The 25,950-nt window shown below is 44.5% G+C and overlaps 1 protein-coding gene across 3 annotated transcripts in view; it reads right to left on the bottom strand.

Annotated features, from left to right (window-relative positions):
* The window catches only part of UBN1 (ubinuclein 1), a 29,844-nt gene that overhangs the window by 3,276 nt on the left and 618 nt on the right, over window positions 1-25,950 (bottom strand). For 2 of the 3 annotated variants that reach the window (XM_035130855.3, XM_060282884.2), the window contains exons 2-16: window positions 22,650-23,468; window positions 20,600-20,686; window positions 19,788-19,883; window positions 17,954-18,088; window positions 16,622-16,725; window positions 15,381-15,819; window positions 13,447-13,517; window positions 12,557-12,686; window positions 11,266-11,384; window positions 10,993-11,121; window positions 10,403-10,546; window positions 8,041-8,091; window positions 7,295-7,337; window positions 5,195-6,457; window positions 4,261-4,516 (exon numbers count right to left, since the gene is read on the bottom strand). In XM_035130855.3, the coding sequence (XP_034986746.1) occupies window positions 4,261-4,516; window positions 5,195-6,457; window positions 7,295-7,337; window positions 8,041-8,091; window positions 10,403-10,546; window positions 10,993-11,121; window positions 11,266-11,384; window positions 12,557-12,686; window positions 13,447-13,517; window positions 15,381-15,819; window positions 16,622-16,725; window positions 17,954-18,088; window positions 19,788-19,883; window positions 20,600-20,686; window positions 22,650-22,898 (3,316 nt within the window). In that variant the 5' untranslated portion in view covers window positions 22,899-23,468. Of the gene's footprint in view, window positions 1-3,112; window positions 3,203-4,260; window positions 4,517-5,194; window positions 6,458-7,294; window positions 7,338-8,040; window positions 8,092-10,402; window positions 10,547-10,992; window positions 11,122-11,265; window positions 11,385-12,556; window positions 12,687-13,446; window positions 13,518-15,380; window positions 15,820-16,621; window positions 16,726-17,953; window positions 18,089-19,787; window positions 19,884-20,599; window positions 20,687-22,649; window positions 23,469-25,950 lie in introns of all 3 variants that reach the window. The other variant, XM_088656980.1, reaches the window with a different exon arrangement.

Raw genomic sequence — 25,950 nt, forward strand, 5'->3', positions numbered from 1 at the left:
GGAGTGAAGGAGGAAAAAAATTGGTTCCCATGTTCCCAAAGTTTAGGTTCCCCAAGCTAAGTTCTCTCTCATCCTGGGTCTTGTGGGCAGGCAAAAACACACCCAAGACACTTCTTGATATCACGTATGGTTGGTGGGTAAGCCTAGTTCACAATAGTGTATCACTGGTGTAATCAAGTACTGATGACTTGTGGATGATTTGTCTTAAACATGCAGCAAAATGTGGTGACAAAATCTGTAGAGTTCCAGGATGGTATACAATGCACTGTACTCCTTGTACAGGTGAAGGAATGGCATACTGTGCTAAGTAAAAGCAAATCCTTTCATACAACAGGGAGGCTACAACCCCTCTTCAATGAATGCTTTTAAAAAAGAAAATTTAAATGTGCCAAGCACTAACAGTCCATTCTACGACCATGTTGCACTACAGATGTAGACTAAGACAAAAGCACAGCAGCTGAGGCAAAAGGAGAGAGTTCTTCCTGTGGCAGCTCCTTTGCAGGTTGCTATTTGGCACAGCACTCTGTGTGTGATGCACACTTGCAAAGTTCAGCCTGTAGACCTCAAGCATGACAGCAAAATCCATCCTCTGGAGGAGGGGTGGACGTTGCTGGACTCAAACTTTCATTAACCCCAGCCAGCAAGGCTCATAGTCAGGGGGCCTGGAACATCTAGGGGGCCACAGTCCCTCTACCCCTGCTCTGGAACATATTCCAAAGCATGTTTCCTCAAGGTCAGCTTACAAAGCTCCAGCTATCAACCCATTCAACTGCATCCAGGGGACCTCAAAAGCTCCTGCACCAATACGTGCTACTCCCCTGGCCACTGGAAAGCAATGAGGTGGATTTCCTTTGGGAAAGGTTTCCTGAATGTGGGTCTTCCAAGGGAGTAATATTTTTACTCTGAGTAAAAAAGAACAACAAAGTAGCAACAACCCCCCCCCCTCCGGTCAAGCTGAGGAAGTTCCTCAAGGCCTACAAAGGATTTGCTGAAATTCAGTGTTTTGAGCTTTTGAATAAAAGCTAACAATAACTGCACTCTATGCTGTTATCTGAAGTATTGTTACTCTGCAGTGATGTATTCCTAAACAATGTAAATGCTATTTTTACACTCTGAGTATGTAAGATACCCAAGGCAGTGAATGAAGGGTTGGAGCTCATCAGTAGGGCATCTGCTTTGCATGCAAAAAGTTCCAGCCTCAATCAGCAACCTCTCCTGAAACCTTGGAAGAGCCTCTGCCCGCCAGTGTAGACCAACGGTCTGACTGTGAACGAAGACAGCCTTCTATGTTCTCCACAAGGTCCAAAGCAATTAAAGCATCACAATTTAAAATTACGTTTAGAATACACAACACAGCAGCACAAACCCCCTCCGCAACAAACAGAAGTAGCAGCAGCAGCACAAGTTATTAGCAACAACTTTGCAATAAAAACAAGCAATAAATTAATTAGCAGGGAGGGGGGCAGGGGAAACAACCAAGTTGCCATGGCACCATGTTCTGCACTTTCAGAGAGATTGGGCAACCTACAGAAATGACCTCCTAAATGGGAACAAACACATCCCCAAGTGACTTCTATGTTGAAAGTTTAACAAGAGGCTGCCAACTGCCATATAGTTCCTCTGAACACCTAGAGCATCCATGTCTTGTTTCAAGGCTTTAGAAAACAGGTTGCTGAACCTTTTCTGAACAGAGGGCTGCACTGAGCCACAGCCAATCCTCCAAGGGATACATGCCAAAATGGGCATGGCAGAAAAAGAGAAACCTTGTTTCTATTTCTTTCTTTAAAAAAAGAAAGAAAGAAATATATTAGTGATACATAAGGTGGAGGCCACAACCAGCATGTAGGGAACTGTTATTATTGGAATTAATGTTTCCTTCTTCCCCTCCCTACCCGCAAAAGTAATTCCTTGTCTTTCAACTAAAAATATTAAAGCCTACTTGAAGAACTTCCTACACCAAAATTCTTGCTTCCTCTCCATTCATTTCCTTAGAAATCATTGCCAAATGAAAAAAATTATGCTCCCACCCCCTAAGTTACTTTATTGACCTCCACATTAATTACTCCCTTTTCCCATCATGAAGAACTCCCCCTCTTTCTTTCCTCTCCGTTTCTGCTCCCCACTAGCTCATTTAGTGCTCACCACTCAATTTACCGCTGGGTTAAAGCGCAGCTTTGATGCTTCGTCCCACTTAATGCTGGAAGGCTTTCAACATTTCTTGGGACTGATCAGTCAAGACCAGCTCCCCTTTGGCAGTTAGAGCGTCAGTGTTACCGGAAATAAAGACATTAAGATTGACGAGGGCTCAAGAAGTCCAGTGAACACAGACATTTGCAGCTCAAAAAGAAGGTGGACGTCTGAGGAACACTTAAAGGAAATCCTTTGAAAAACATTTAAAACTCTCATTGAGGCAAAATTGCAAGACCTGCGGAAACTAAGCCCCCCACCTTGAAAAGTGTCCAATATTGCGGGTTCTCCATGGGCCACTGAAAATATCTTGGGGGCCACATAGAGCAGACAGGCCATGGGGTAGCCACCCATGTTAAAAGCCAGCCCAGCCCTGTATTTGTGCCATGTGGGCAACAGTTAATCCACATGTGTGTTTCACAGAAAGAAAGGCCTGGGGGGGGGAAAGTAAAATAGTAGCCTGGGGCTTTTCTGAGAAAGCAGCTGTATGTAGTTTGGTGGCAGAGCATCTACCTTGTATTCAGAAGACCTCGGGTTTAATCCTGGCATCTTCAGGCAGGGGTGGGGGGAGAACCCTGCCTGAAAACATGGCCAGTCAGTGCAGATAATAGTGAGCTAGACAGACCAATGATCTGATTCTGTTTAAGACAGCTTCCTAATATTTAAGGGGAAGGTTATTTAAGCTTCCTGTGTTCCAGCACAGCTTCAATAAAAGAAATGGATGGCAGTAGAGTATTAGGGCCTACAATCCATCCTGGGCTTTACAGAGGCTTCCTAAACCATGGGAGTTGTGAACCTGGAGTCAATGGCAAGGGTGGCGGCTCCCTTGCTGCAAAGCAGGAGCGCACCTGCAGGGTGACTCACGAGTGCAGAAGACAAACAACAGCAGCAGCAGCAGCAGCAGCAACAGCAGCAGAGGAGTTACCTGTCAGGCTGTGTGCTAAATGGGCAGGCAGCACTGAGAGTGGGAGGGGCGCTGCCTGGCGCAGGCTGGAAGGCAAGCCAGCCAAAAGACCTAGAAAATGGGGAAGAGGAGAGAAAGAGAAAGAAAGGAGAGGAAAAGGAGGAGGAGGATGGAATAAAGGAGAAACAAATGTACGTTGAAGACAGAAACAAGCAGAAGAAGAAGATGCCTGCAGGTGGATTCTAATGAAGAAGAGCTGCCCCTCCCTCCCCAATGTCTGTCAAGTTCTGCAGCCAACAATCAAGTGGAACTAGTTCAACTGATGGGCTACAAAGCACAATTCAGTTCAAGCTGAGACTTGTTGGGGAAAAGAGGAAAGAAGCCTGGCTTGTCCAACCAGTGCTGGTTGTGGAGCTTGACATTCAGCAGAGCCCCTGCAAACCAAGAGTGGGTTAATAATCCCTGTGCATGAAATGCACAGCCCAATGCATGAAATGACTCTACTGAAAAGCAACTGATCTAGGCCAATGTAAGGGATATATAGTATAGATTTGTGACGGCAAAGGCTCCATTCACACATACCAAGCCATCATGGAATGGTGCAGTAATCAAGGAATGGGTCACAGGGGCAAGCCATTCCTGCTGCTTTCCCATTTCCCACACCTTTCTTTAAAATTATTTACACCCTACAGCACAACTGTAGCTTCTGAGTCAGCTCACAACACGAGCTCCAAAACTGCACTATAATACAACAAAGCCATAGACATCTACCAAATAAAAAAACTGCAGATTATGTTGATCCAGTACATTCAAAGCTATTGAGTGACTGAACAAACAAACAAACAAGGCTGTTTTACCTGACACCTAAATGCAGGCACAGGCAATACCCGATGAGGAGCAGGAGGCAGTTCTACCACCAAAGGAAAGGCTACCTCTTCCTGGTAGGCTACCTCATCCTAAGAGGCACCCTGAGCTGAGCCACTGAGGAAGATCTCAAGGATCAGGCAGCTTCATGTGGAAGCAAGTGGGCCTTCCCATACCCTGGTAGGCCCACACCATTAAAGGCATGGGTTTGGAAACTCTGGCCTGCAGGCCAAATTAAGCCCCGCAGGGCTCACAACAGCTGTTTCCCTGGAGTGCGGGCCCCTATTTCCCTCTCAAACACTTACTGTGGCCAAGGCCATGATGGAAAGTCCCCGGGGCCGGTCCCGTGACAATGGCGTCCTTCGACACCCCTGACTTGGGGGACGATTCAGAGCTGAAGGAAATCACATGAAGAGGGAAAGAATGGATTGGCGAGATAATTCCTAGCGGGGTGGAACTCAGGGCTGGTGCCGGCAGCTTCGGGTTGCCGGGCTTGTAAGCGGGAGACAGGACGTTCAAGGAAGACGAACTGGTAAGCAGGACTGCTCCGCTGGCTCCTTTCTGGGAAGGAGAGAGAAAGCAACCATTAGAAGAGCAGAGAAACGTTCCACGATCATCAGTCATGGAAGCATGTGGCACAGAGGCTCATGCACAACCTCAAAATTCAATTAATGGGTTTCACCCTTTCCAGGAAAGAAAGTTCCCTTGCCTCCAGAAATTACTGCTGATAGCTAAGAGAAGCTGTTTTCTCCCACCCAATGCCACTTGGTGCAGGTCCTTCAAAATTGTCCCAGGCACACAGCTCTAGCAATTACTTTCCAGATTTTGAGGGGGTGGACAGCCTTGCAACACATCTCCTGAATGAAAGAGGACATTTATTTATTTATTGGCTATATTTACATCTCACCTTTCCTCCCAAGGAGCTGAAGACAGCACACATGGTTCTTCTGCCTTTATTTTGTCCTAGCCACCAACCAATGAGGTAGGTCAGGCTGAGAGGTAAGCGACTGGCCCAAAGTCACCCAGTGATCTTGGTAGCCAAGTGAGGATTTGAATCCTTATCTCCCAGGTTGCACCATATTGTGCCACTGCACCACACTGGCTCTTGCTGGCATGAGTTGGTAACAGTGAGTTAAAGAGAAGCAGCAGCAGCAGCAGCAGCCAAATCAAGGTAGACAGGGAAGTTCACAGGACAAAAGGAAAAAGGAACTTAGTCAGCCTCTGGGAGGGACCACTTACCGGCACAGGTGTTGAGGATGCAGTGCTGCTAACTACAGCGGGCTTCAAGGAAGAGGTCAGCAACTTGGCCACTCCTTGCGTCCCTCCGCTTGAACTGACATTCGGACCCCCCGGTGGAGCAACCAAGGTCAGCTTCTGGGAGACCAGGGCCTTCTTCACCATGGAACTTGGTGACAAGCGACTGGGAGCCTGCCCAGGAGAAGGAAGAGATGTGCCTGGGAGCAGGTTCCCCGTGGAGGAGGAGGAGGAGGAGGAGGAGATCTGGTTTGTGGATATGCTGGACGTGGAGCCACTGGAAGAAGCCGCCATGTGACGCGACAAGGCCACAAAAGGCGACTTGAACGACTGCCCCAAGGAGCCTGGGGTGCTGGGGTGCTTCCCCGTGTAGCTCAGGGTCAGAGAAGAGGAATTGGGGGTCTTGTGGGTGCTGCCAGACCCTGGGGAGATGGTCGAAGAGGAGGAGGAGGAAGAAGAAGAATGGAAGCCGGGCGATTTGGTGGGGGTCTTGACCTGCTGATGGAGAGGAGGCCGCTGGGGCAAAGGGGAGATGATCTTGGGACCCTGCAGCTTGACAAAGGGAGGGGATGGGGGAAAGTTTTTCTGCTGCTGGGAGCCCAGGGGGAACACCTTCACCTGGGGTGTTTGGACTGGGGTCGAGGTCTGGGGCCCATGAACGGTGCGTGGCAGGCTGTGATGCTTCGGCTTAGACTGGTGGGCATCCAGGATCTTGGCAGGGGGAGCCTGGCAGGAGAGTTCTCTGTAGCTGGAGCTCTCAGTCTTTTTGTCCGGAGGAGACTGGCTCAGCGCCAAGGCCTGTTCAGCCAGGAAGTTGAGTGGTGACTGCAGAGAGCTGCCAGCTGGAGATGGGGCAGGTGATGGGCTTGGCTTGGAGAAGCTCCTCTTCTCTTCCAATGTGGTCTGAATGGGGGGTTTCTCCGAAGGCACCTTTGGGGTGGTGGGGAGGGTGAAGTCAGGGCTTCCCCCTGTCTGGCTGTTAAGAACAGCCAGTTCCTTGGAGACAGCTTCCAAAGACGAGGCAGCATTGTGGATCAAGTCCTCATCCAGAGAGTCGTCCATGCTGAAAGTGGGAGGAGCAGCTGTGCTGCTGGGAGTTGGGGTTGAACTCATGGCCAAGAGTTCTCTGGTCTGAGGGCTGAGGCCAACTGCAACTCCCTGCGACTCTGGAGAAAGCGTAACTCCGCTGCTCGAGTGGATCAAGGGCACAGGAAGGGGTGACTTCTTATCTGGCTTACCGGAGGTCTCCTGGAAGACCGAAAGGGAGATTAGACAGGTTGTAAACTTAATGCTATTTGCCCAGCTATTTTTTTCTTAGTCATTTTAAATTGAAGGAGTGTTACTTGCCCAAAGGCACTAGATAAAATGGATCACAGAAGGGGCTGTGTACATGGCTGTGCAAAGGCACAATTGGTACCAGGAAGAAAATATTAAAATGGGGTTGCTATTAAGTTAAAAGTGGCAGAGTTCTTTATACTGTACATTCTGGAGTTGTGCAATTTCAACAGCAAAATTAAAAGCAATGCAGGAATATGAACGTCTGGAGAGAGCTTTGGATGCATCTAGACATGCATTTTCCTAGAACATGATACTTCCTGCAGCTGTAGTGCTGAATGCTGTAGAAACTACTTCACTTCTTCTATAAGGACAAAGCCTACTTGAAGGCGATTAATCTAGAAAGGATACCAATTTGCTATACCTCTTTTCCATGAAGTTTTTGGCTCAAGTCCCTCAAAGCCAGTACCTGAGCATCCTTTAACTACATTGGCTTACACTCATCTTGTTCACTTGGACCTTGGCCTCCCTTTTATTAGTTGCCTGCCCCTACCCCTGCCAAACACACACTTGAAGTCTAATGTTAGACTCCAAGGCCATCATCGCAGGGAACTAGCTGGACTTACATTGCTTTGACAATCAAATCTAGAAAAGCACCATGTAAACTCAGGGCACAAATCATAGGAGTGGGTCCTGGAGAGCTGTTTCAATGTACACAAGAAGCAACTGTATCTTCCCCATATTCTCATATGTCCCAAGAAGACGCAATCAGGGGTGAGTGCTAATAGGAGCCGAGGTATAACTGCTCACCTTTCCTTTCACCTTTGGAGGCGCCATGACTTTCTTCTTTGCTCTGTAGGGAAACAAAAGCAAGAGATTATCTTACTTCCAGGTCAGCATGATGTAACCTGCCAGGGGAGGCTACCTAGAGAACCTTAAGCCTTCTAGCGCCTAGGACAATCCCCGGGGGCCAGTTACAACTGAGACATGTGCTCAAATGGTGAACAACCTTGGGGAGTGTTGTGTGTGTTTGGGGTGCAGACACATATAAAGGTAAGCCACGGTTCCATGGCAGAGGACCTGGTTGGCATGCGCCAGGTCCCACCTTTAAGTTGCTGGCATCTCCAGTTAAAAGCATCTTACGTAGCTTGGGGGGGGGAATCAGTGGGAAAGCTGTTGCCAGTCAGTACTAGGCCATGTGGGTCAGTGACCTGACTCTGCACAAGGCAGCTTCACATGTACATTCACCAAGGATGCCTGCTGCTGTGCAGTATACAACATACTGATCCCAGTTTGTTTCTTCAAACTTTATCTGATTTTGCCAGCATTGCTATTCCACTGAAGATATGCTGGCAGTGCTATTCCACCATTTCTCATGTCTGATCCACAAATAAAAAACAGCAATAAGGCAGAAGGCCCTGCAGAAGTTCATGTTTGTCCATGCTGGAGGATATCCACATGCACAGTTGCCATCTGAATGACAAAATGTGACCAAGGACTAAACAGCAGGAGCACAGGACAGATTTCCTGTACTGCAAGCACGGACAGATACTCACGGAATTGAAGTAAGGTGACCATGCACTCGCCTGCTTTCTTTAAAGAGGGTCCTGAAAAAAGGAGAGAGGAAGCTGAGCCAGACCTGTTGGGAATCAGATCTCCAAGCAGCAGAAATGAGCCTTTCAAGCTTAAGATCCTAGTGCCTGTAGCAGAATCCTGAGAACAGAATCTTTCTGTTTTTAAAAGGATGTTTCTAGACCCCACTGCTGTAAAGAAAAGTTACACAAAAAAATGCAGACAGCACTTGCTGTGGGTTAGAAACCATGTATGTAAATCAAAGATGACGACGACCAACTTGAGCAGCAAGTGAGCTATCAGCAAACATACTGCAAGCCTGCATATTGTCCTTCTGAAGACCCCTTTAGCTTCTAAAATTGCTGTGACTGTTAAACATCTGGAGCAACCTCTTTTGCAGGTCTCCTTTCATCATATGCAGCTGCCTGGCCCACTGTGGCATGAGAAGCTCTACTCCCAGTCATGCCATACAACAGGTAGGGCTGGGTGATATCTGGTTTTCAATATCACAATAGATCACCAAATAGACATCATAATATCCCAATATATCATGATATATATCCATGGCGGCTGAGGGCCTCCCCGTGGGGGAGAAGCGCCCCACTGCGCCTCCCCACGGAAGACAAGGGCTTCACTGGGCATCCCCACGATGGAGGAGGGCTTCACTGCACCTATCTGCAGCGGCAGAGGGCTTGACCAGGAATCCCCACAGCGGTGGAGGGCCCCATCATGGTGGATGGTGTGCTGCACTTCCATGGGGTGGCAGTGAGCTTTGCTGCACCTCCCCACAGTGGTGGAGGGCCTTGCTGCGCCTCCCCATGGCAGTTGAGGGATTTACAATGTAAGGAAGTAGTAGATTTAATAATATGGCTTCCATATACTATATATTCAACTAAATTAAAAATAGTTCAAGTGATTTACTAGTAAAGTTGCATCTGCTTCCCCACTCAGAGGTCTAAGTGGAATCTATGCATGCGTAAGCCCCACTGAGTTCAGCTCAACTTCTACTTTCCTGGGAGTAAGCCCCATTGAATTCAGTAGGGCTTGCTTGTGAGTAGACAACACATTGGCTTGCACTGCTTACTGACAAACACCCTCCGCACCATTCTCACACAGTAGCCAACCTCCCATTTCAGCAGAAGGCAACCAGTTAAATCTTCTCCCCTCCATTTCCCCCTGACACAGAAGCCTCCCACCCCCGCAAAAGCCCTCATCCCATCAATCTCTCCCTTTTTATCAAAGGGAGGGAGGGCAAGCAAGCAAGCAAAGACTTTGTGTCCTTTAAATAAATAAATAAATAAATAAACCTTCATTTTTAATATGGAGGAAAGCTATTTAGGGGGGAAATAAACACACTTCCTCCCTTTTTTTTTTCACTAGTGAGGGAGCGTGGGTGGGTGCGAGGGAAGAAAGGAAGAAGTGCTTTCCAGTTCTTTGTTTACATTCTCTGTTTACTTTTCCTCTGGATCTTCATGGGAATTGCTCCTGGATTCTTAGCTGGCTCTGCATAATTAGCTGAGCTCAGAGTTTTGAGAGCAGGGAGTTCTGCTGAAAGAGTTGGTTTGTGTGCTTGCTAGGGATTAAAACTGGCTGCAGCTAAGGGCTTCTATCCTTATTTCTCAGAGAGGGGAGGGAGAACAAAGCAAGGGGAGATATGACTACCTTCTCACTGAGGAAAGTAGCAAGAAACATACCAGTGAAGCTGAAAGAGTTTCCTAGTTTGTGGGAGGGCTTCTAGGAGGGAAGAGGGAGAGAGCAAACAAAGCCTGCAAAGTACAGTCATACCTCATGTTGTGTCCGCTTCAGGTTGCGTCTTTTCAGGTTAAGAACATGGCAAACCCGGAAGTGTTTACTTCTGGGTTCTGCGCGGTTTGCACATACGCAGGTGCTCTATCGCGGTTCGCGCATGCGCAGAAGCGCCACTCTGGTTGCGGACTTTTTGGGGTGTGAACGGCACCCCGGAACGGATCGTGTCCGCAACCAGAGGTACCAGTGTATCTGTAAAGTATCCATTCGGATGGGCTACCTGCTCGGAAGCTGTCAAGTTTCAACCTTTTGTTCACGGGTATATTGCCTTGTTGAAACACTTATCACAATGTTATTTCAATACAATGTTATTTCAAGGGTAAGGCAATTTATTGCACAACCCTAACTACAGGCATCAATAAAATGGCTGAACTGCCATTTCCTGATATTCAAAATGACCATTATTGTGGGCTTGCCTTCTCTACATGGAAAGCAGGGCTGAGGAACCTGTGTCCCTCAGGATGTTGTGGGACAGAGCCAGCATTGCCAATAGGGTCAGAGATGGGGCCTAAAGTACCTTTCAGCCTTATTCCCTCTCACCTGGACTGCATCCAGCCCTTTGGCCAAAGTGGCTTGACTTCTGCATCCAGGAAAGTCTTCACATAATCCTCCATTGACTGAGCCTTGTTCTTTTCACGGTCATACCCATCCAGCTTGATTTTCACCGCCTGACAGAGCAAATCCCTAGAGGAGGAAGTTTACCTTGGTTACCCAGACCATACTCTTTGCCCCCCCCCCCCGTCCCCCAACCCTGCTTGTGTAGACTGCTGTCAATTGATTCAGTCTGGGAAGGTTATTTTAAACACAGCCTTAATAAGTTCAGCCTTCGTATTTGAACTATGAACCAGACAACAGATCTGTCCTAAATCTAGCAGCAATCTTGGGCTTCAAATTCAAGATGAATGCCAAGGCCAAAATGCTTAAGCCAGATGACATCTTCATACCAGACACCCCACCCTGGGTCTTAAATTCAAAGCACACTAAGACCTAGGTGAAAACTGCAGCCCCCGTACCTTTAAACCAACCCAGCAACATATAAAGCTGTAATGCCCAGAAATACAGGTGTATTTTCCCTGAAGCCAGGGAACAAGGCTCTAAAATTCAGTCTTGTCCCCTCTCACTTTGCCAACCTGATTTCATCAATCCACTGAAACTTCTTCCGAGGTCCCATGATCCGCTTTCCTCCTTTATCATCATCTTCCTCGTCATCTGAACAAACCCGTTCTCTCTGGTCCTTGTCCTTTTCCTCTTCTAACATCCTGAGAGAAGAGAAGAGGGACACTGAGGTGCAGAATGGTAATTGGATCCACTTCTAAAATATGCCCCCGCCCCACTAGTATAAGCTTTGGGTGTACACAGAGTGGAATGCAGAGACTAAAACAAAAAACGAGTTGAAAACACACTTCGCAAACTTGGCCTGGGTGTGCGCTTGGCACTCTTCCTGGTATTTGGCCATCTGCTCTGGCATTGCCCTGCCAATGGCTTCCTTGAGTTTCTGAAGAGGGTCCTTCATCCGCCCTCCCTGCAGAAAAACAAAGAGTTAAGGACTCTGACCCAGCATTCATGCGAAGTAGTGCTCATATAGGCAGTGAGATTGTTTTTGAGAGGAAAGCACTCCTTTTGCACAACCCTTAAGGGCAGCCCTACTTACTCATCTAAGCCTAACCACTAAATGAGGTCTAGACTTCAGATGTAGTTTATCATCCATCTTTCATATGTAACTTCTTGTTAATTATGTTGCTTTGAAAGTTATACTTTATATTTGACTTTCTTCTGTAATGTTTTCTTCTGGATTCCTTTATTTGACATTTTAATGTAAACCGCTTGGAGATTTTTTCCCTTAAAAATATAAAGCGGTATAGAAATGAAATGAATAATAATAATATTTAGAGCTGGTTCAGACAGCAAGAGCTAGGAGCCAAATATTTTCAGAAATTATAGAACCTACTTTCTATAATTATAGAACCTACTTTCTAAAGAAGATTGGAAAGCTACCTCATCACATTTCCAGTGGAGTAGCAAGGCCCTTCTTTTCTGATGGGCATTTGGCTGGCCTGGGCCACCTCCTGTTTTAACCTGTAGCTCTTTGATTTTGTGAAATTTATAGCGTGTTTTGTATGGCTCCATTCTTTCATGTGTTAGGAATTACTTCGGGATATTTGGAAAAGAGGTATAAAAAAGCTTTTAATAAATAAAATTCCCTTTTCATCAACAAGAATTAGTTTTTTGCAAGGTTAAAGAAAGGGAAATCTAAGGCAGCCCTCATGTGGAAAGCTTTTATCCCTTATTAGAAATGGCGAAGGCATTGAAATTCAGAGACACATATTCCCTCCTCCATGAGCAGCCACTGAGCCCAAAAAGAGATGTTCACAAATTCAGTTTATGACATGGGATATTTCTTTCCATGGTTGACACCACTATCACTTACACCAGGGGCCTGGGTGCCAAATACAACCCAACTGTCTCTTGGGACTCTCCCTAGGCCACACCCCCTCCTTGTTGTTACCTGACGGGGATGCCCTTGAACTCTGATTGCTTGTTTGGGTTGACGACAAAACTGCCTTAGTGTACAAAGTTAAAACATTTATTGGTCCACCCACTTTTGCCTCTGAACCAATCCGCCACTTGCATGTGGGCCTCAGGAGCGAATTACCTTACACTGACTAGTAGCACTGCATTTCCGTGACCACTCACCTGTTCATAGGCGTAAAGCCGGCGGGCACGTTTGAGCAGGGTGTCTTTGTTGCAAGGCAGGAAGGAGGCCAGGTGAGCATACACCCCTGAGCGGACCTGGCTGTTCAACTCCCGAGTTTGCAGCTCTATACTGAGGACAAAAAAAAAAAGGCAGAACTATTTAGCTCTGATCCAAATCCCTCCTTTTGACAGCAGAGTAGGGGAGCCCAAGTAAAACACGGTAAAGTAAAATATTGCAAAGGCCCTTTAAAAAAGCTTCAATTTAAAATCTAAATAAAGAAAGTAAAAGATTAAAAACAAATGAAACAAGAATAATACAAGGGGGTGTGTGTGAATCAGTGGCAAACAGTAATGAAAAAGTCTAAAGGACGTATTATGTAGAAGTCAAAAGCTAATCTGAAAAAGAGTTTCCATGGACTATGGGCAGATTTCCTTGGCTGTTGCCACTCATTTTTATATACAGGTAGTAGTCTCTTGAGCTATTAGGACTGAACATGTGGAGCAAAACCTATGGTAGAAATAGTTCTCTGAAGTATTTGAGGTCAAGCGGAGCTTTGGAAGCTTAAGACCCAGCACCTTGAATTGGCACAAATTGGCCCCCATTGGATGTGTCCTAGATGAGGCAAAACACCCCTGGCCCTTGCCATGACCATTCCTGGTTATGCCCCAAGGATTTTTCATTTCGGCAGCCAGATTTCAGCAGCAAAGAAGTCGTATAGTTGCTGCTATTGCTGATGGCTGGAAGACAGTAACCCTTCCTAATCTACTGAAAATCACCCAGAGAACTACTAGTACCTTCTGCCTACTTCTGCCTTATGCAGACACTATTCTCTCACTTTCATTCTCTGAGTTCATAGGGTTCGGGTGGTGCATTTGGGAAAGTGACTTACTCCAACAATATGCTATTCATTTCTTGGTTGAAGAACTTGTGTTTGGCTTCTCCTTCAGCCACCCTGGCAGCCTGGAGTTCACAAAAAGACCAACATAGAATAGTTAATAACCAGAGATGCAGGGAAAGGGCCAACCGGGGGGAGGGTGTAAGAAGAAAGGGGGGAAAGGGCGGGGGAGGAAGTCAGTATATTCTACAGAAGTCACAGCCCCATAGCATTTCCTCATAGGAAAGGTGCTTCAATTCCTCCTAACTAGGTTAATGCCCAAAGCTGTAGAAAGCTGCAGCAATATTAACATTGAAATGAGTCAGAATTGATTCCTTCCTGCAGTTCTGGAAGCCAATATTCATTTCCACAACACAGCCAAAATCCGAGGGAGAGATTCAACATCATGCCAGCAAATGCAATGGAGCTTCCCCCTTCTCCTAACCTCTACCCCCTGAGCCCCCATCTGCTCTGGAAGGTTCCCCAAAGTCTGGACGTCTTCAGAAGCACCATGGAATCTTTCTGCTTGGGTTGCCTTTTTGCCATTTGTGTTTTAACACCTGCATTTAATTGATTATCTAGATTTTATTGTAAAGCGATACTCAAACATCCTTTCAAGCAACAGGTTCTGGTTCAACGAGGAATATAATTCCAAAAAGCGCCTTTTCTCAAAAAGCCCTTTGCATTCTTGGGAGGAAAAATGGGAAAGGATGCAATTTTTCTATTGCCTGGAATATGAATACTTTTGGTTCTAATTTTATGCACATCCCGAACAACCTCCCTGTCACAAATCAATATAATGGGTATGTGCATGAGAGAATTTTTTTACTATATGCTTCTTAGTCAATATGAAAAAAGTTACGGTAATTATAACTTTGAAACTGTACAGTTAGATTGGCAATGTATCCATTCATTACAGTGGTACCTCGCAAGACGAATGCCCTGCAAGATGAATTTTTCGCAAGACGAATGCGTCTTGCGATCTGATGGTGACTTGCAAGACGAATTCGCTTTGCAAAAAATTCGTCTTGCGAATTGCAGTTTCCCATAGGAATGCATTGAAATTTAATTAATGCATTCCTATGGGCAAAAAAAGAAATTTCAATGCATTCCTATGGGAAACCGCAATTCACAAGACAATTTTTTTGCAAAACGAATTGACTCGCGGAACGAATTAAATTCGTCTTGCGAGGCACCACTGTATTACGTTTTTTGGTACAGTTGGATCGTATGCATTTTAAGGATTTTTTTCTAAGGAAAAAAAGTTATGGAAATCATTCCACATCTCATTACTGGAATCAGGTGCATTAACCTTTTCAGACATGCATAGTTAATCTAGAACAGAGGTAGCTCTGCTACAGATTGAAACCATAATACAAATATTTATTCTCTCCACCTAAACTCAAACTGTACTCCAGAGTCCACAGGTGTAGCAGTACAACCACTTACTCCACAAACCTATGCAATAAGTAACTCAGAACAGCACTATGTGAACACACACCTAACAACTGCCTAAGCACCCAGCTCAATTGGGCTCTAGGACTGCCAGCTTGGCTGTTGCCACTCATTAACAACCCAACTTCTCTGAATAACGCCACCTCACATCAGACCACAGCAAGAATCTGACAGCCTTCTGCCCTCGACTGCTGTCCTGTGTGCACTATATTTCAAACTGACTTTCCATAAAGAACCTCTTCAAAACATGGAAGCAAGCTGCAACCATAGGGGTAATCACATGCTTTGCATGCAAAAGGTCAGTTTTCATCCCTGGCACCCCCAAGTAAGGGAAAGAAAAATCCCTGCCTAAAACTCTGCAAAGCCACAGCCGGGAAGTGAAGACAAGACTGGGCTAGATGGACCAGCGTTCTTGACTGCACAGGCTGCTTCCTAGCCTGAAGAACTGTACCTATTGTCTACCCTGCAAGAGACATCACTTGATCTGCTGTTACCTGTGTCAGTTCCTCAATGCGCTTCTCCAGTGACCCTGGAAGTCCTTCGGGGAGGGAGAGAGGCTGCTTGATGTCCTGCTCTAGACCCATCCCAAGGGGGTCACTCCCATCTTCCATGTCATGGAAAGGGCTTTCTTCTGGAGATTCATTGAACAGCTGTTCTAGATCAAGATCAGTCAGAGAGTCCATGGCTGAGGCAGCTTGAAGGAGCTCATTGTCACTGCTGTGGCCAAAGAAAGAGAGGAGTGGATCGGGCAGGCTTTCCACTTCCCGTGGTGTTGGAGTTTCAGCCAGAGAAGGGACAATAAGCTTTGGCTCGTCGTCCCGCTTCTTCTGAGCTTCCTTTTCCTTTTGAAACTTCTTCAGCATTTCCTTGTAACTCGGGGCTCCAGAGTATTTCTTCTTCTTCTTTTCCTTGCTTGCATTCAGGGCGGTGAAACTATAAAGGAAACATGGTACAAATGAGGGAAGTAAGGTGTCCAACCATTTGAGCACCTACAACCTAACAGTGCCCTAACACTGAACTTTAATTTGAATGTTATGGTAGAATCCTAAACGTGTTATTTCAGATGTCACACTATGTTCCATGGAACTTGCAGGGAAGTGCACAGAGACTTTCAGCCTGTGAGTAAATCATATAAACTTTCCAACCTTCAGCAATGCTTGAAGCAGTGCAGCATATATAAGGTGACACATTCTGTCCTAACTGCAAATTGGTAAGAGGAAGATTTTATTGTGCTATTTTAGAGGACAGGCGAAATAAAGTTACTTGCGTGAACGTATTACGTGTATTTGTGGAAGTCAATAACTTAAGAGTCATTTCTTCTAGAATGATTTTTCATTTTACTGTTCTATCACAAGGAAATTACGACCAGTCACTTGACTCCTTTTCGCTGCTGGGTCATCTGAACAAGCTCTGAATCAAAATAAATTCTTGCTAACTCATTTTTAAAATCATCTATAGCATTTATTTCTGCATCATGCAAAATAATTCATAATCCTTATCTTGCTCACCCTCACAACCTTCCTGGTTTGTTTATGACACAGATTTGATTAACACAAATCTGGAAAATTAGTGGCAAAAAGAGGGATTTGAGCCTAATTTAGATATCACACTCCAATGCTTAAAATGGTTTTTCTAGTGTTTCGTTTTTTAAATCCACAAAAGAAGTTCCATCTAGGAGAAAGATGATACCCGTCTATTAAAAGAAAGCCCTTTAATACAAATAGCAGACTCTTACCCAGTTTTGGGAAACTTAGATTTTTTAGATTTCTTTTCTTTCTCATAAGAATCATCTTTCTTCTTTTTCTTCATCTTCTCACCTCCTTCTTTTAATTTTCGTTTCTGGGAATTAAATAATTTTAACAATTGTCATTATGTAACACCTAAGAAGACACTATTAAAGACACTAAGTGATTTAATCACTTGCTAGCAAGAGTGTCCATGGATGGCTTTACATGCCTGAGCAGCACCTTTATGAAAAGAGAGAAAGGTGCTGCTCAGGCATGTGGTCATTCATGAACATGCTTGCTAAAAAGTGATTACATCTCCATGGTGGAAAAAGGAAAAGATGAAGCATATCTGAGGGCAAGGAAGATCTAAGGTTGTTAAGGATCATCTCCAAGCCCAAAGAGGGCTGCAAAACACTTTCTCAGGTGGCCCCTATTACTAGAACAACAGCTTGGAGTCAAGCAAAGACTAAGAGACGATTCCTCATCTCTTTCAGCTACCAGATTCAATGAAGTCACCCACAGAATGCAATTAGTGATTTGGATCCAACTAAGGCCCCATCTGCACTATACATTTAAAGCACTACGATACCACTTTAAACAGCCATGGCTTCTCACAAGACATCCTATGAACTGTTAAGGGTGCTGAAAGCCATTTGGAGAACACTATTCCTATTCCAGAGCTTTAATTCCCAAAGTTCTCTGAAAAGACGGATTGATTGTTAAACCACTCTGGGAACTGTAGCTCTCTCAGCACCCTTAACAAACAACAATTCCCATGCTACTTTGGGGGAAGCTATGACTATTTAAAGTGGTAAATTGCTTTAAATGTACATTGCAGATAGGACAAGGAGAAACACTCTGAACAAATTAATGGACATGACTAATGTAAATCCATTGATTTCCTCCTACCCATGAACTATAAACCACAGGTAGCACTTTCATTTCTTTTTAAAGGGAGGGAAAGCCTACTAGCTATGAGGTGACCTCAGTCACTACAACCTTCCATTAAAGGGAGCACTCTGTTGTTGCTTACAGTATGAACTGCAAGCAGAGTAAATTATAAACCATCTACTTCCTGATTTGTCAAGAGTGCACTAAAGGTCTTTATGTCCTCTATTCTGAACTACTATTTTTTTATTTTCTGCTTTGCTTGGGGTAAGTAAGTCCACACATAATTTCAGCCTTTGAGCTTCTTTCAGGTAACATAATATTAGATGGGAAGTAATACATCCACCCACTGACCCCATCGTCTGCAGTCACATTTTGTCAGCCAACAAAAACACAATTTATTGAAGGCTTTATTTAAGAAAGAAAGCACCCAGAGCGTCTTATTCCCAGACCTTAGGTGATTTCTTCTTTTTCTCTTTGATAAAGTCATCCTCCGACTCTGAAGCCTGCCGGAACTGTAGAGTTCCAGAGTTGATGTAAAAGCCTCCATACTTGGTTGTTAGAGATGCTGGAACGAGCTCATCATACTGGGGGCAAAGCGGAGAGATCAGTCAGCATTCTTGTAGAACCAATGGGTGTACGTGTGAAAGAACTCCAATGAAACCATGTTCACTTTTACAGTGAATTGGCCTTGAAGTCACTTTGGACATGCAAAAACACCAGATTCTTACAGCTCCATCATATTCTACAGTAATACATTTTGGCAACAGCTTTACTTCTCTTCCCTCATTTATTAACTGCCCTGCCTATGATGCCTGGCTTTGTGCCCCGCTTTTCTCTGTTTTTTTTTTGAGTGCAACAGCTCCCACTTCCAAACCCTTTCCCCACCTTCAGGCATGTATGCTAAAATCCAGTACTGTACTCTAGGAAGAAAAGGGGGAAAGCTCTAAGCATGCACCAGGTCCTAGGGTCCTCTAGAGCAGGGGCGGGAAGATCTACCAATCATTGGGCAATTTGCAGTAGGTTGGGGAGGGGTTCCAAATGGCAACTGTTTAATAATGTGAATTGTTTAGTTCATTTCCACCAGCAATTGCAATATTTAAGACCGAAAGAGTCTACAGAGTAAAAGGCACGTGAACTTGAAGATGACCTAGAAATCACAGGAAGATAAGATGCTGCCTTACACCAAGTCATTTCACTGGCCCATCTAGGTCAGTATCATCTACACTGACTGGTAGTGCTTCTCCAGGCTTTCACAGAATCAGTTGGAAGGTATCCCAAGGGTCATCTAGTTCAACCCCCTGCAATGTAGGAATCTCAGCTAAGGCATCATGACAGATGGCTGTCTAAACTCTGCTTAAAAACCTCCAAGGAAGGAGAGTCCACACCCCCATTCCAGGGAGACCGTTCCACTGTCAAACAGCTCTTACTGTCAGACAAGAGAACACTACCAGCCCTACCTGGAGATGGAAGGGGGACTGAAGTTCGGGCATTCTGCATGCAAAGCATATGCTCTACCAATCCGTCTCCTAATTAGGTCAGTGAAATCAAGAAAGTCTGAAGGAAAACCAGATGTGAATATGTGCATGTAAGGCAGGCATGGGCAAACTTGGCCCTCCAGATGTTTTGGGACTACAATTCCCATCATCCCTGACCACTGGTCCTGTTAGCTAGGGATGATGGGAGTTGTAGTCCCAAAACAGCTGGAGGGCCAAGTTTGGCCATGCCTGATGTAAGGAATGACCTGGTCTGCTATTGAAAACAAGTTTGGTCAAAGAAGTCTATTTCTTAATCCTGACATCTAAGCAGAGTAGACCCATTGAAATGAAAAAACCTAATTTGGTCATGTCCATTAATGTCAATGTGTCTACTCTGAGTATGACTAACAATGGCTACAACCCAAAGTCTTGATCCACCTCCCAAGCCACTGTTTTGTACTTGGCTCTAGTTGGTGGATGTCAGAATTCTAGTTTTTTTAAAAAAAAGATTCAACAAGCCTGAAATCTGCCCATGCCTGCTCTAGACAGTAACAAGTAACAAGCAATAGTTTTGGCCTTTGTGGCAGAGGGACATGACTGAGGGAATGGCTCAAATGCCTGCTATGGGCCTCTGTGCAGGCTGGAAAAACAACATAGCTCTGGAACCCAGAAACACAGCCTCCAAACCAGGTCTCTGTGCAGGTGGGGCCTGGATGTTCACCCTACCTGGAGCACCCACTGCTGCTAGGGCAGGCAGCTTCATCACCTGCTTTATTGTTGGGAACCAGAACCCTCCACTGCTACTCACTGCTTCAGAATTATCAATGAAAGAATCGGATTCATCGTATCCATATCCCATATCTATCAGGTCCTGGACACGATCTCTCCTGCGCTTCTTTCCACCCTGAAACAAGAAAGGCTGATGGTTACCCATAATTGCTCCAAAGAAAGCAAGCTATTATTATTATTAATTAAATTTATATACTGCCCTATACCCACAGGTCTCAGGGCGGTTCACAGGATAAAATCATAACATAAAAACACAAAACATATAATCAAAATAAAAACAAGAACAACCATACACAGTATTTGTAATGCAACATATAAAACTAAGCATCCATCAGGTATTGTCAAGGAGTAGATTAAAATATCAATTTAACTTTATTTCAAATAGAAACATTTTAGCCATTGGTTGTCCCCCCCCCCAATTGCAACCATTCATAGAAGCTCTTTGATCCGCTTTGATCAAATACACTTCCATTGCTAAATCTGCCACTTGCAGAACGTCCTCCTGGTGGCAGGGGCAGATGTGGAAGCCTGGACCTGAATTACCATATCCCACAGCCCAAACAAACCAGCCTGAAGGTCACTAGGTAACTTTCGACTAGTCATTATCCCTTATCTCACCCTAAACATTCATATTCCCTGAATACTGGTGCTGCACACATCACTTTATCAGGCACCAGTCCATAGTAATTACCATAGCAGTTCTTAGTTGTATACACACTACTAACATGAATATAAACACAAGAATCACCCTGGTGTTAAAGACAACATTTCTATGAAGAATGCCAAAACCACGGCTTCATTCTGGTACATAGCCACAATGAAGAAACATACATATTTCTCTTCAAGCTTCCTGGCAAGCGCCTCTGCTTTATGCCTCTCCTTTTCCTCATCATTGAAGGGATCTGCAATGTCTTTTTTCTGTAGGGGGGAAGCAAAAAGGGAGGTGAACAACATCAGAATTGAGTCAGTTGTCACACTGTTTCACAGAGATGCCTCTTTTATCTAAGGGCCAGGAGATTCATGCTTGTTGCAAAGGTGGGGACTTGGTTCGTGCTTGTAGGAGATCACATTGACAAAACCAGGAGAGCTTGCCCTTGGGCTTCCAGTCTAAAAGACTAAAAAACAACAACACCCAGCAGCCACAAAGGCAAGAAATTTGTCAAGTATGCGCCCTAAAAATAATTATTGTAAACAAACTTTTCAGTATTGTTTAGCTGCAAGAACGTATCTGAAGACCATAGATAAGTCCCAGCTCAAATATTAGCATCAGCCATCCTTAAAAAAGCCTTCCTATATCCATATTTTATGTTTCAAAATTCAAGTAAAAAGTTTATTCTTCCAGAGAAATCAACCTTCTACAAAACTTCCTTTCCTCTTTTAAACTAACTCTGCCAAATCCAGACATGTTATTAACCAATCCCACTCAAATTGAGCTTCTTGGTTCTTCCATTTTCTAGCCCACAGTATCTTGTCTGCTATCAACAGAATACATAAACAGTAGTTTCAATCTATTCCTCATCTCATCTTAAATTACACTGAATAAAAGCAGCATTGGAGTGGGCCTCAATATAGTCCCAATTATGTCAGTGATAGCTGCACTCAGGCAAGCCCACCACATAGGCAACAAATGTGCATTCCACGCTGTACGTTTCCAGCATTTAAATTGATTTACTGAATATATCCTATTTAGTCTTGCAGGTGTCAAATACCATCTCAAAAATGACTTATATTGTGCCTTTGTACTTGATAAACTTGGTGAAGAACTATGCACCTAACTCCAAATCTTATTCCATTGCTTGTCTAAAATAAGCCATCCTAGTTCTCCTTCCCATCTTATTTGATTAATTATATTCCTATCTCATTTGAATATTTGATTTGCTTAAGTAATTAGATCCATCAATATCTTATAGGTTTTCTGATATCTTCCCAGTAAGATATGCCCATCCAACCTGTTTAAAAAACCTCCAAGGAAGGACATTTGAAGATGGCTGCCACGTTACATCTGACTTATGATTACAACAATTAAGTAAACAATTAAGTTTGATCAGCAATCTTAAAATAATTGTGTATATAATACATACCTGGTTATTATAAGAGCTTATTACCTTTTTCATATTAATTTCAAAATATGAAAAATAAAAATATGTGGCAACTCACGATACATGAATTGGACAGCTTAATTTTATGCACCCACGTTTTTTTCTTTTTCCTCCTCTTCTCCGGGCTAAACATACCTAACTCCCTCAACTGTTCCTCATAAGGCTTTGTTTCCAGAGCCTTGATCATCTTAGTTGCCCTCCTCAACGCACATTCCAGCTTGTAAATATATTTCTTAAACTGTGGTGCCCAAAACTGGGCTGGGATATTGTTTGTGGTGGTGAGAGGGGGGGTTGCCATTATTGATATTAATCTTTCTTTTAGATTTTATGATTTATGTGGAAATTATTCAGTTTGGCCGTGTACTTTTTGATGGTTTGCTTCGTCATACCTAGTTTTATTACATTTGCAATTTTGATTCCCCCCCCCCAATGTTGTAAGCCGCCTTGAGCACGGTAATGGCTATGGAAAAATAAAATGATGGATGGATAGACACAGTACTCCCAGTGGGGTCTGACCAAGGCAGAATAGAGTGGCACTATTACTTCCCTTGATCTGGACACTATACTTCTGTTGATGCACCCTAGAATTGTATTATTATTATTTTTGCTGCTGCATCACACTCCTTACCCATGTCTACTAAGACCCCTAGATCTTTTTCACATGTACTGCTGTCAAGCCAGGTGTCCACCATCCTAAAGAGATCTCAAAGCTTTGTTGTGGGGTTTTTTGAAATGCACAACTAAAGAATGTGCAACAAGAGAAGAATAAGACGTCCACATACTTTTTCTCCTGTGGAACTGCTTTTCCCCTTCCCTCGTGTATTCTTCAGCAGCTCTGGATAAAAGAACTCTGGACAGCGCTTGTGATCTGGCTCAAAAAGGGTGAGGGCAATGCGAACTGCTGCAGCCGCAGGTTCAGATTCCGGGGGGTGCTCTGTTCCTGTGATGTCCTCCCGGCGAGGCTTTTTCAGTAAAGTGGTGCTCAGTGGACCAGACAGAGAGGTGAGCTGGACCCTGTGGGGTTCCGTCATGGCTAGACTTACGTTGTAGTTGCTATCATGGCATGGTTTCCAACAGTCTAGGCCAAAGTCTGGACTAGTATATACATGAGGGCATCACCACTGAAAAACACGCACACACAGATGGATGCCAAATGCAGAAATTAATAGATATGCTAGATTCCTGTGATTTAAGAAAAACAACGCAACAACCTCTGCTTTCATAAGAGGAAAAGAATAATCATCTCATAGCCACACCACTGCAGGTTAGCATGTGGCCCTTGAAATTTATGCAGCACAACTCTGCTTCAAGCCAAACGTGAAGGAAAGAAAGAAAGAGCTTTCTGAACAGAGCAACTTTTATGGAATCAGTTTCATTGTGACCTTGGCCGGAAAGGTCAGTTTGGGCTATGTTACCCCACGTCAGAGAATTTCCCACACTGGGAACTGACATAATGCAAAAACCACTGAACACATATGCTGCAGTCTTCTGCTGAATACAAATGCAGATCTGCTAGCATTCAGGCCCAAATGAATCCAGATCCGTGGCGTGTAGATAGTACTCTGAAACTTCTTTCCAAAGACGTATCTTCATATTTCTACCTAAAAGACAAAATCAGAAAGTTCCAGCCACAAAAAAACAGCACAGGTGAACACACAATTTTTGTTCCTCCATGGACTATGTTTCAAATGAGGCCCGTCTGGCAGGTCTGGTGTTGTACTGACTAATGACTGTATCCTGTAACTCAGGTAGGGATACTCTAGCCCTCCAGATGTTGCTGAGCTACAAGTGTCATCAGCCCTAGCATGTATGGCCAATGGCCAGGGCTGATAGGAGCTGTAGTTCAGCAACATCTGGAGGCTGTAACTGGATGAGATCTCTGAACGTCCAAGCAAATAATGTTTCCACACAAAACTCAATTACACAGTTGGATGCCATGAAATGTAGTAATTGCTACTAAACAAATGAAAAGCATTAAACTCAAAGAACACGCATGCCAAAAAATATTAGCCACAACAGGCAGAAATGGAAGCTCCATGTTCAGAAAAAGCATGCTTGTCCTTACCAGTTGACAGAGACCAAACAATAAAAGCTTAGTCACCATTACACCCTCTCTGAGCACTCACCGGGGCACATTTGAGAACAGAGTGCTAAGCTACATAAACATTTGTTCTTAACCCAAAAAAGCAATTCTTACTTTTTGGGGATTGGCAGTAACCAATAGACATGGTTTGGGCTCTGACAGATTGTGGATGCAAATGTTTCATGCCAATAGAAGATAATCAGCAAAATTATTACACAAAGTATTAGATGATCCATTCTCTAGAGTGAAAACTGGCAGACAGAAAGTCCTCTAAATAGTGTTAAGAGAAAAAGCCAATTGCGGCAGCTTGGATGAGGAACTGTCCCTAAATAAAATATCTACAACTGGAGATGTTGCCGCTGAATGACTGACTGTTCAATGTACAGCAATAACATACGGTAGTACTTTGTTTCCCCATGACACAGAAAGTGAGATGCACACAAACAACATGCTTTGGAGAATAAATTTGTGTGAGTCATGTCCTTGGGGGCACCTGCTACAAAGGTCTCTTACACATTCAAATGACTCCCCCACCCGTTGCTTTTGGAGTACACACCATGGAAAAATCTGTATCCACTGCCTTGTGGGACATCCTTGGGAGAAGAAAAGGCTAAGGAGTAAACCCTACACAAATCGGGAGTGGGGTCCCTAAGACAGTTGTCTTGTATGCCTCTTTCCAGCAACTCCTGCAGCTCAAGCTGGTGCCAAATGTATTGCTATGTTTCCCTCAGCAAGGCCAAGAGTGGGTTCTTGTTGTCTGGGTAATCCAAAAACCCCATACACACTGCCCAGGTTGGCACCCCGGAGAGATCACTTCAGTGCCGCTAACACAGCAAAAACAATGCAGGAGGCAGCTGTTATGAGTTACAAGTCTCTGCAGCCACAGCAAGCGCTGTGACTCTCCAGTGGTTTGACTTCACCCCTGGAGACACATTCCATTGTCTCTCGAGACACATGGATGCAAACAACTACGCTCTGTTCTGCTCTGTCTTGACAGCATCACGTTGAGTGTCAGAACAAAACCCAACCACTTTCCTGTCAGTGCAATGGCACAATAAGAGGATTAGGTCTGCGAGATCCAAGTAGCCCAGGGATTCACATATAGCATTCCTTTGTTTACAGAACTTATTTCAGTTTCCAGAGAGTTAATGGAATGCATGCTTCTGGTCCCCATGGCAACAACGGGCCAATTTTTCTTTATAGTGTAGTTCACTGTAGCAAAGCTAAGCTCAAGCTCAAAAATAAGGTAGAAAAGTTGGCATGATGTGCTGCTTAGCAAAGCTGGGAAGTCCAAAGTTTAAATCGTATAAACTTAGAAGGCGGCCTTTGAACAACCCACCCTTCAAACCTCACAATTGGGAATGCAGAGATAAAATCACTGGCTCACGTTTTATGACTAAAAGGATGATTGAAATAACATGTGTGGCGTGCTCTGGACACTAAGGAAGTGTACCTAATGCAAGTGCAAAGTATTTGGAACACAGAAATAGGTTAATTGCCTTGCAGGATCTGAACAAAGTCCATCTGCTTCAACATTCTCTCTCACACACTGTTAGGTTAGATGCCTGGCTGTTTCCTCTGGACTTGCCCCTAGTATTCAGAGGTACACTGTCTCAGTACTGTATAGGGAAGCCCCATTGTGCTGTTGTCTAAGACACCAGCAGCAAGGGTACAAGATCTATCTTGACATATCTACTTAACCCCCAAAGTGGGGAAATCTGAGGTCCAACTCCCACCAGCTGCAGCAACATGACCGATAATCCTCAGGGATGATGAGAGTTCAGAGCCCAAGAACATCTGGAGGTGTACAAGTTCCCTCCACTGCTAGTCTGATCCAACGGTCCCAGTATCCAAAAGCTGCCAAGAAAGCTTCTCCAGGTAGCCCACAAAAGCAGAACCCTGGTCCTCCCCCCCCCCACCGTTATTTACCCACAGCATCTAGCGCTGGCATAGACTGCTACAGCACATGGAGGTTTTGTTTACAGACATCCCAGGTAGTA

The sequence above is a fragment of the Zootoca vivipara genome, chromosome 13, assembly GCF_965207765.1.
Source record: "Zootoca vivipara chromosome 13, rZooViv2.hap1.1, whole genome shotgun sequence".
Taxonomy (NCBI): domain Eukaryota; kingdom Metazoa; phylum Chordata; class Lepidosauria; order Squamata; family Lacertidae; genus Zootoca; species Zootoca vivipara.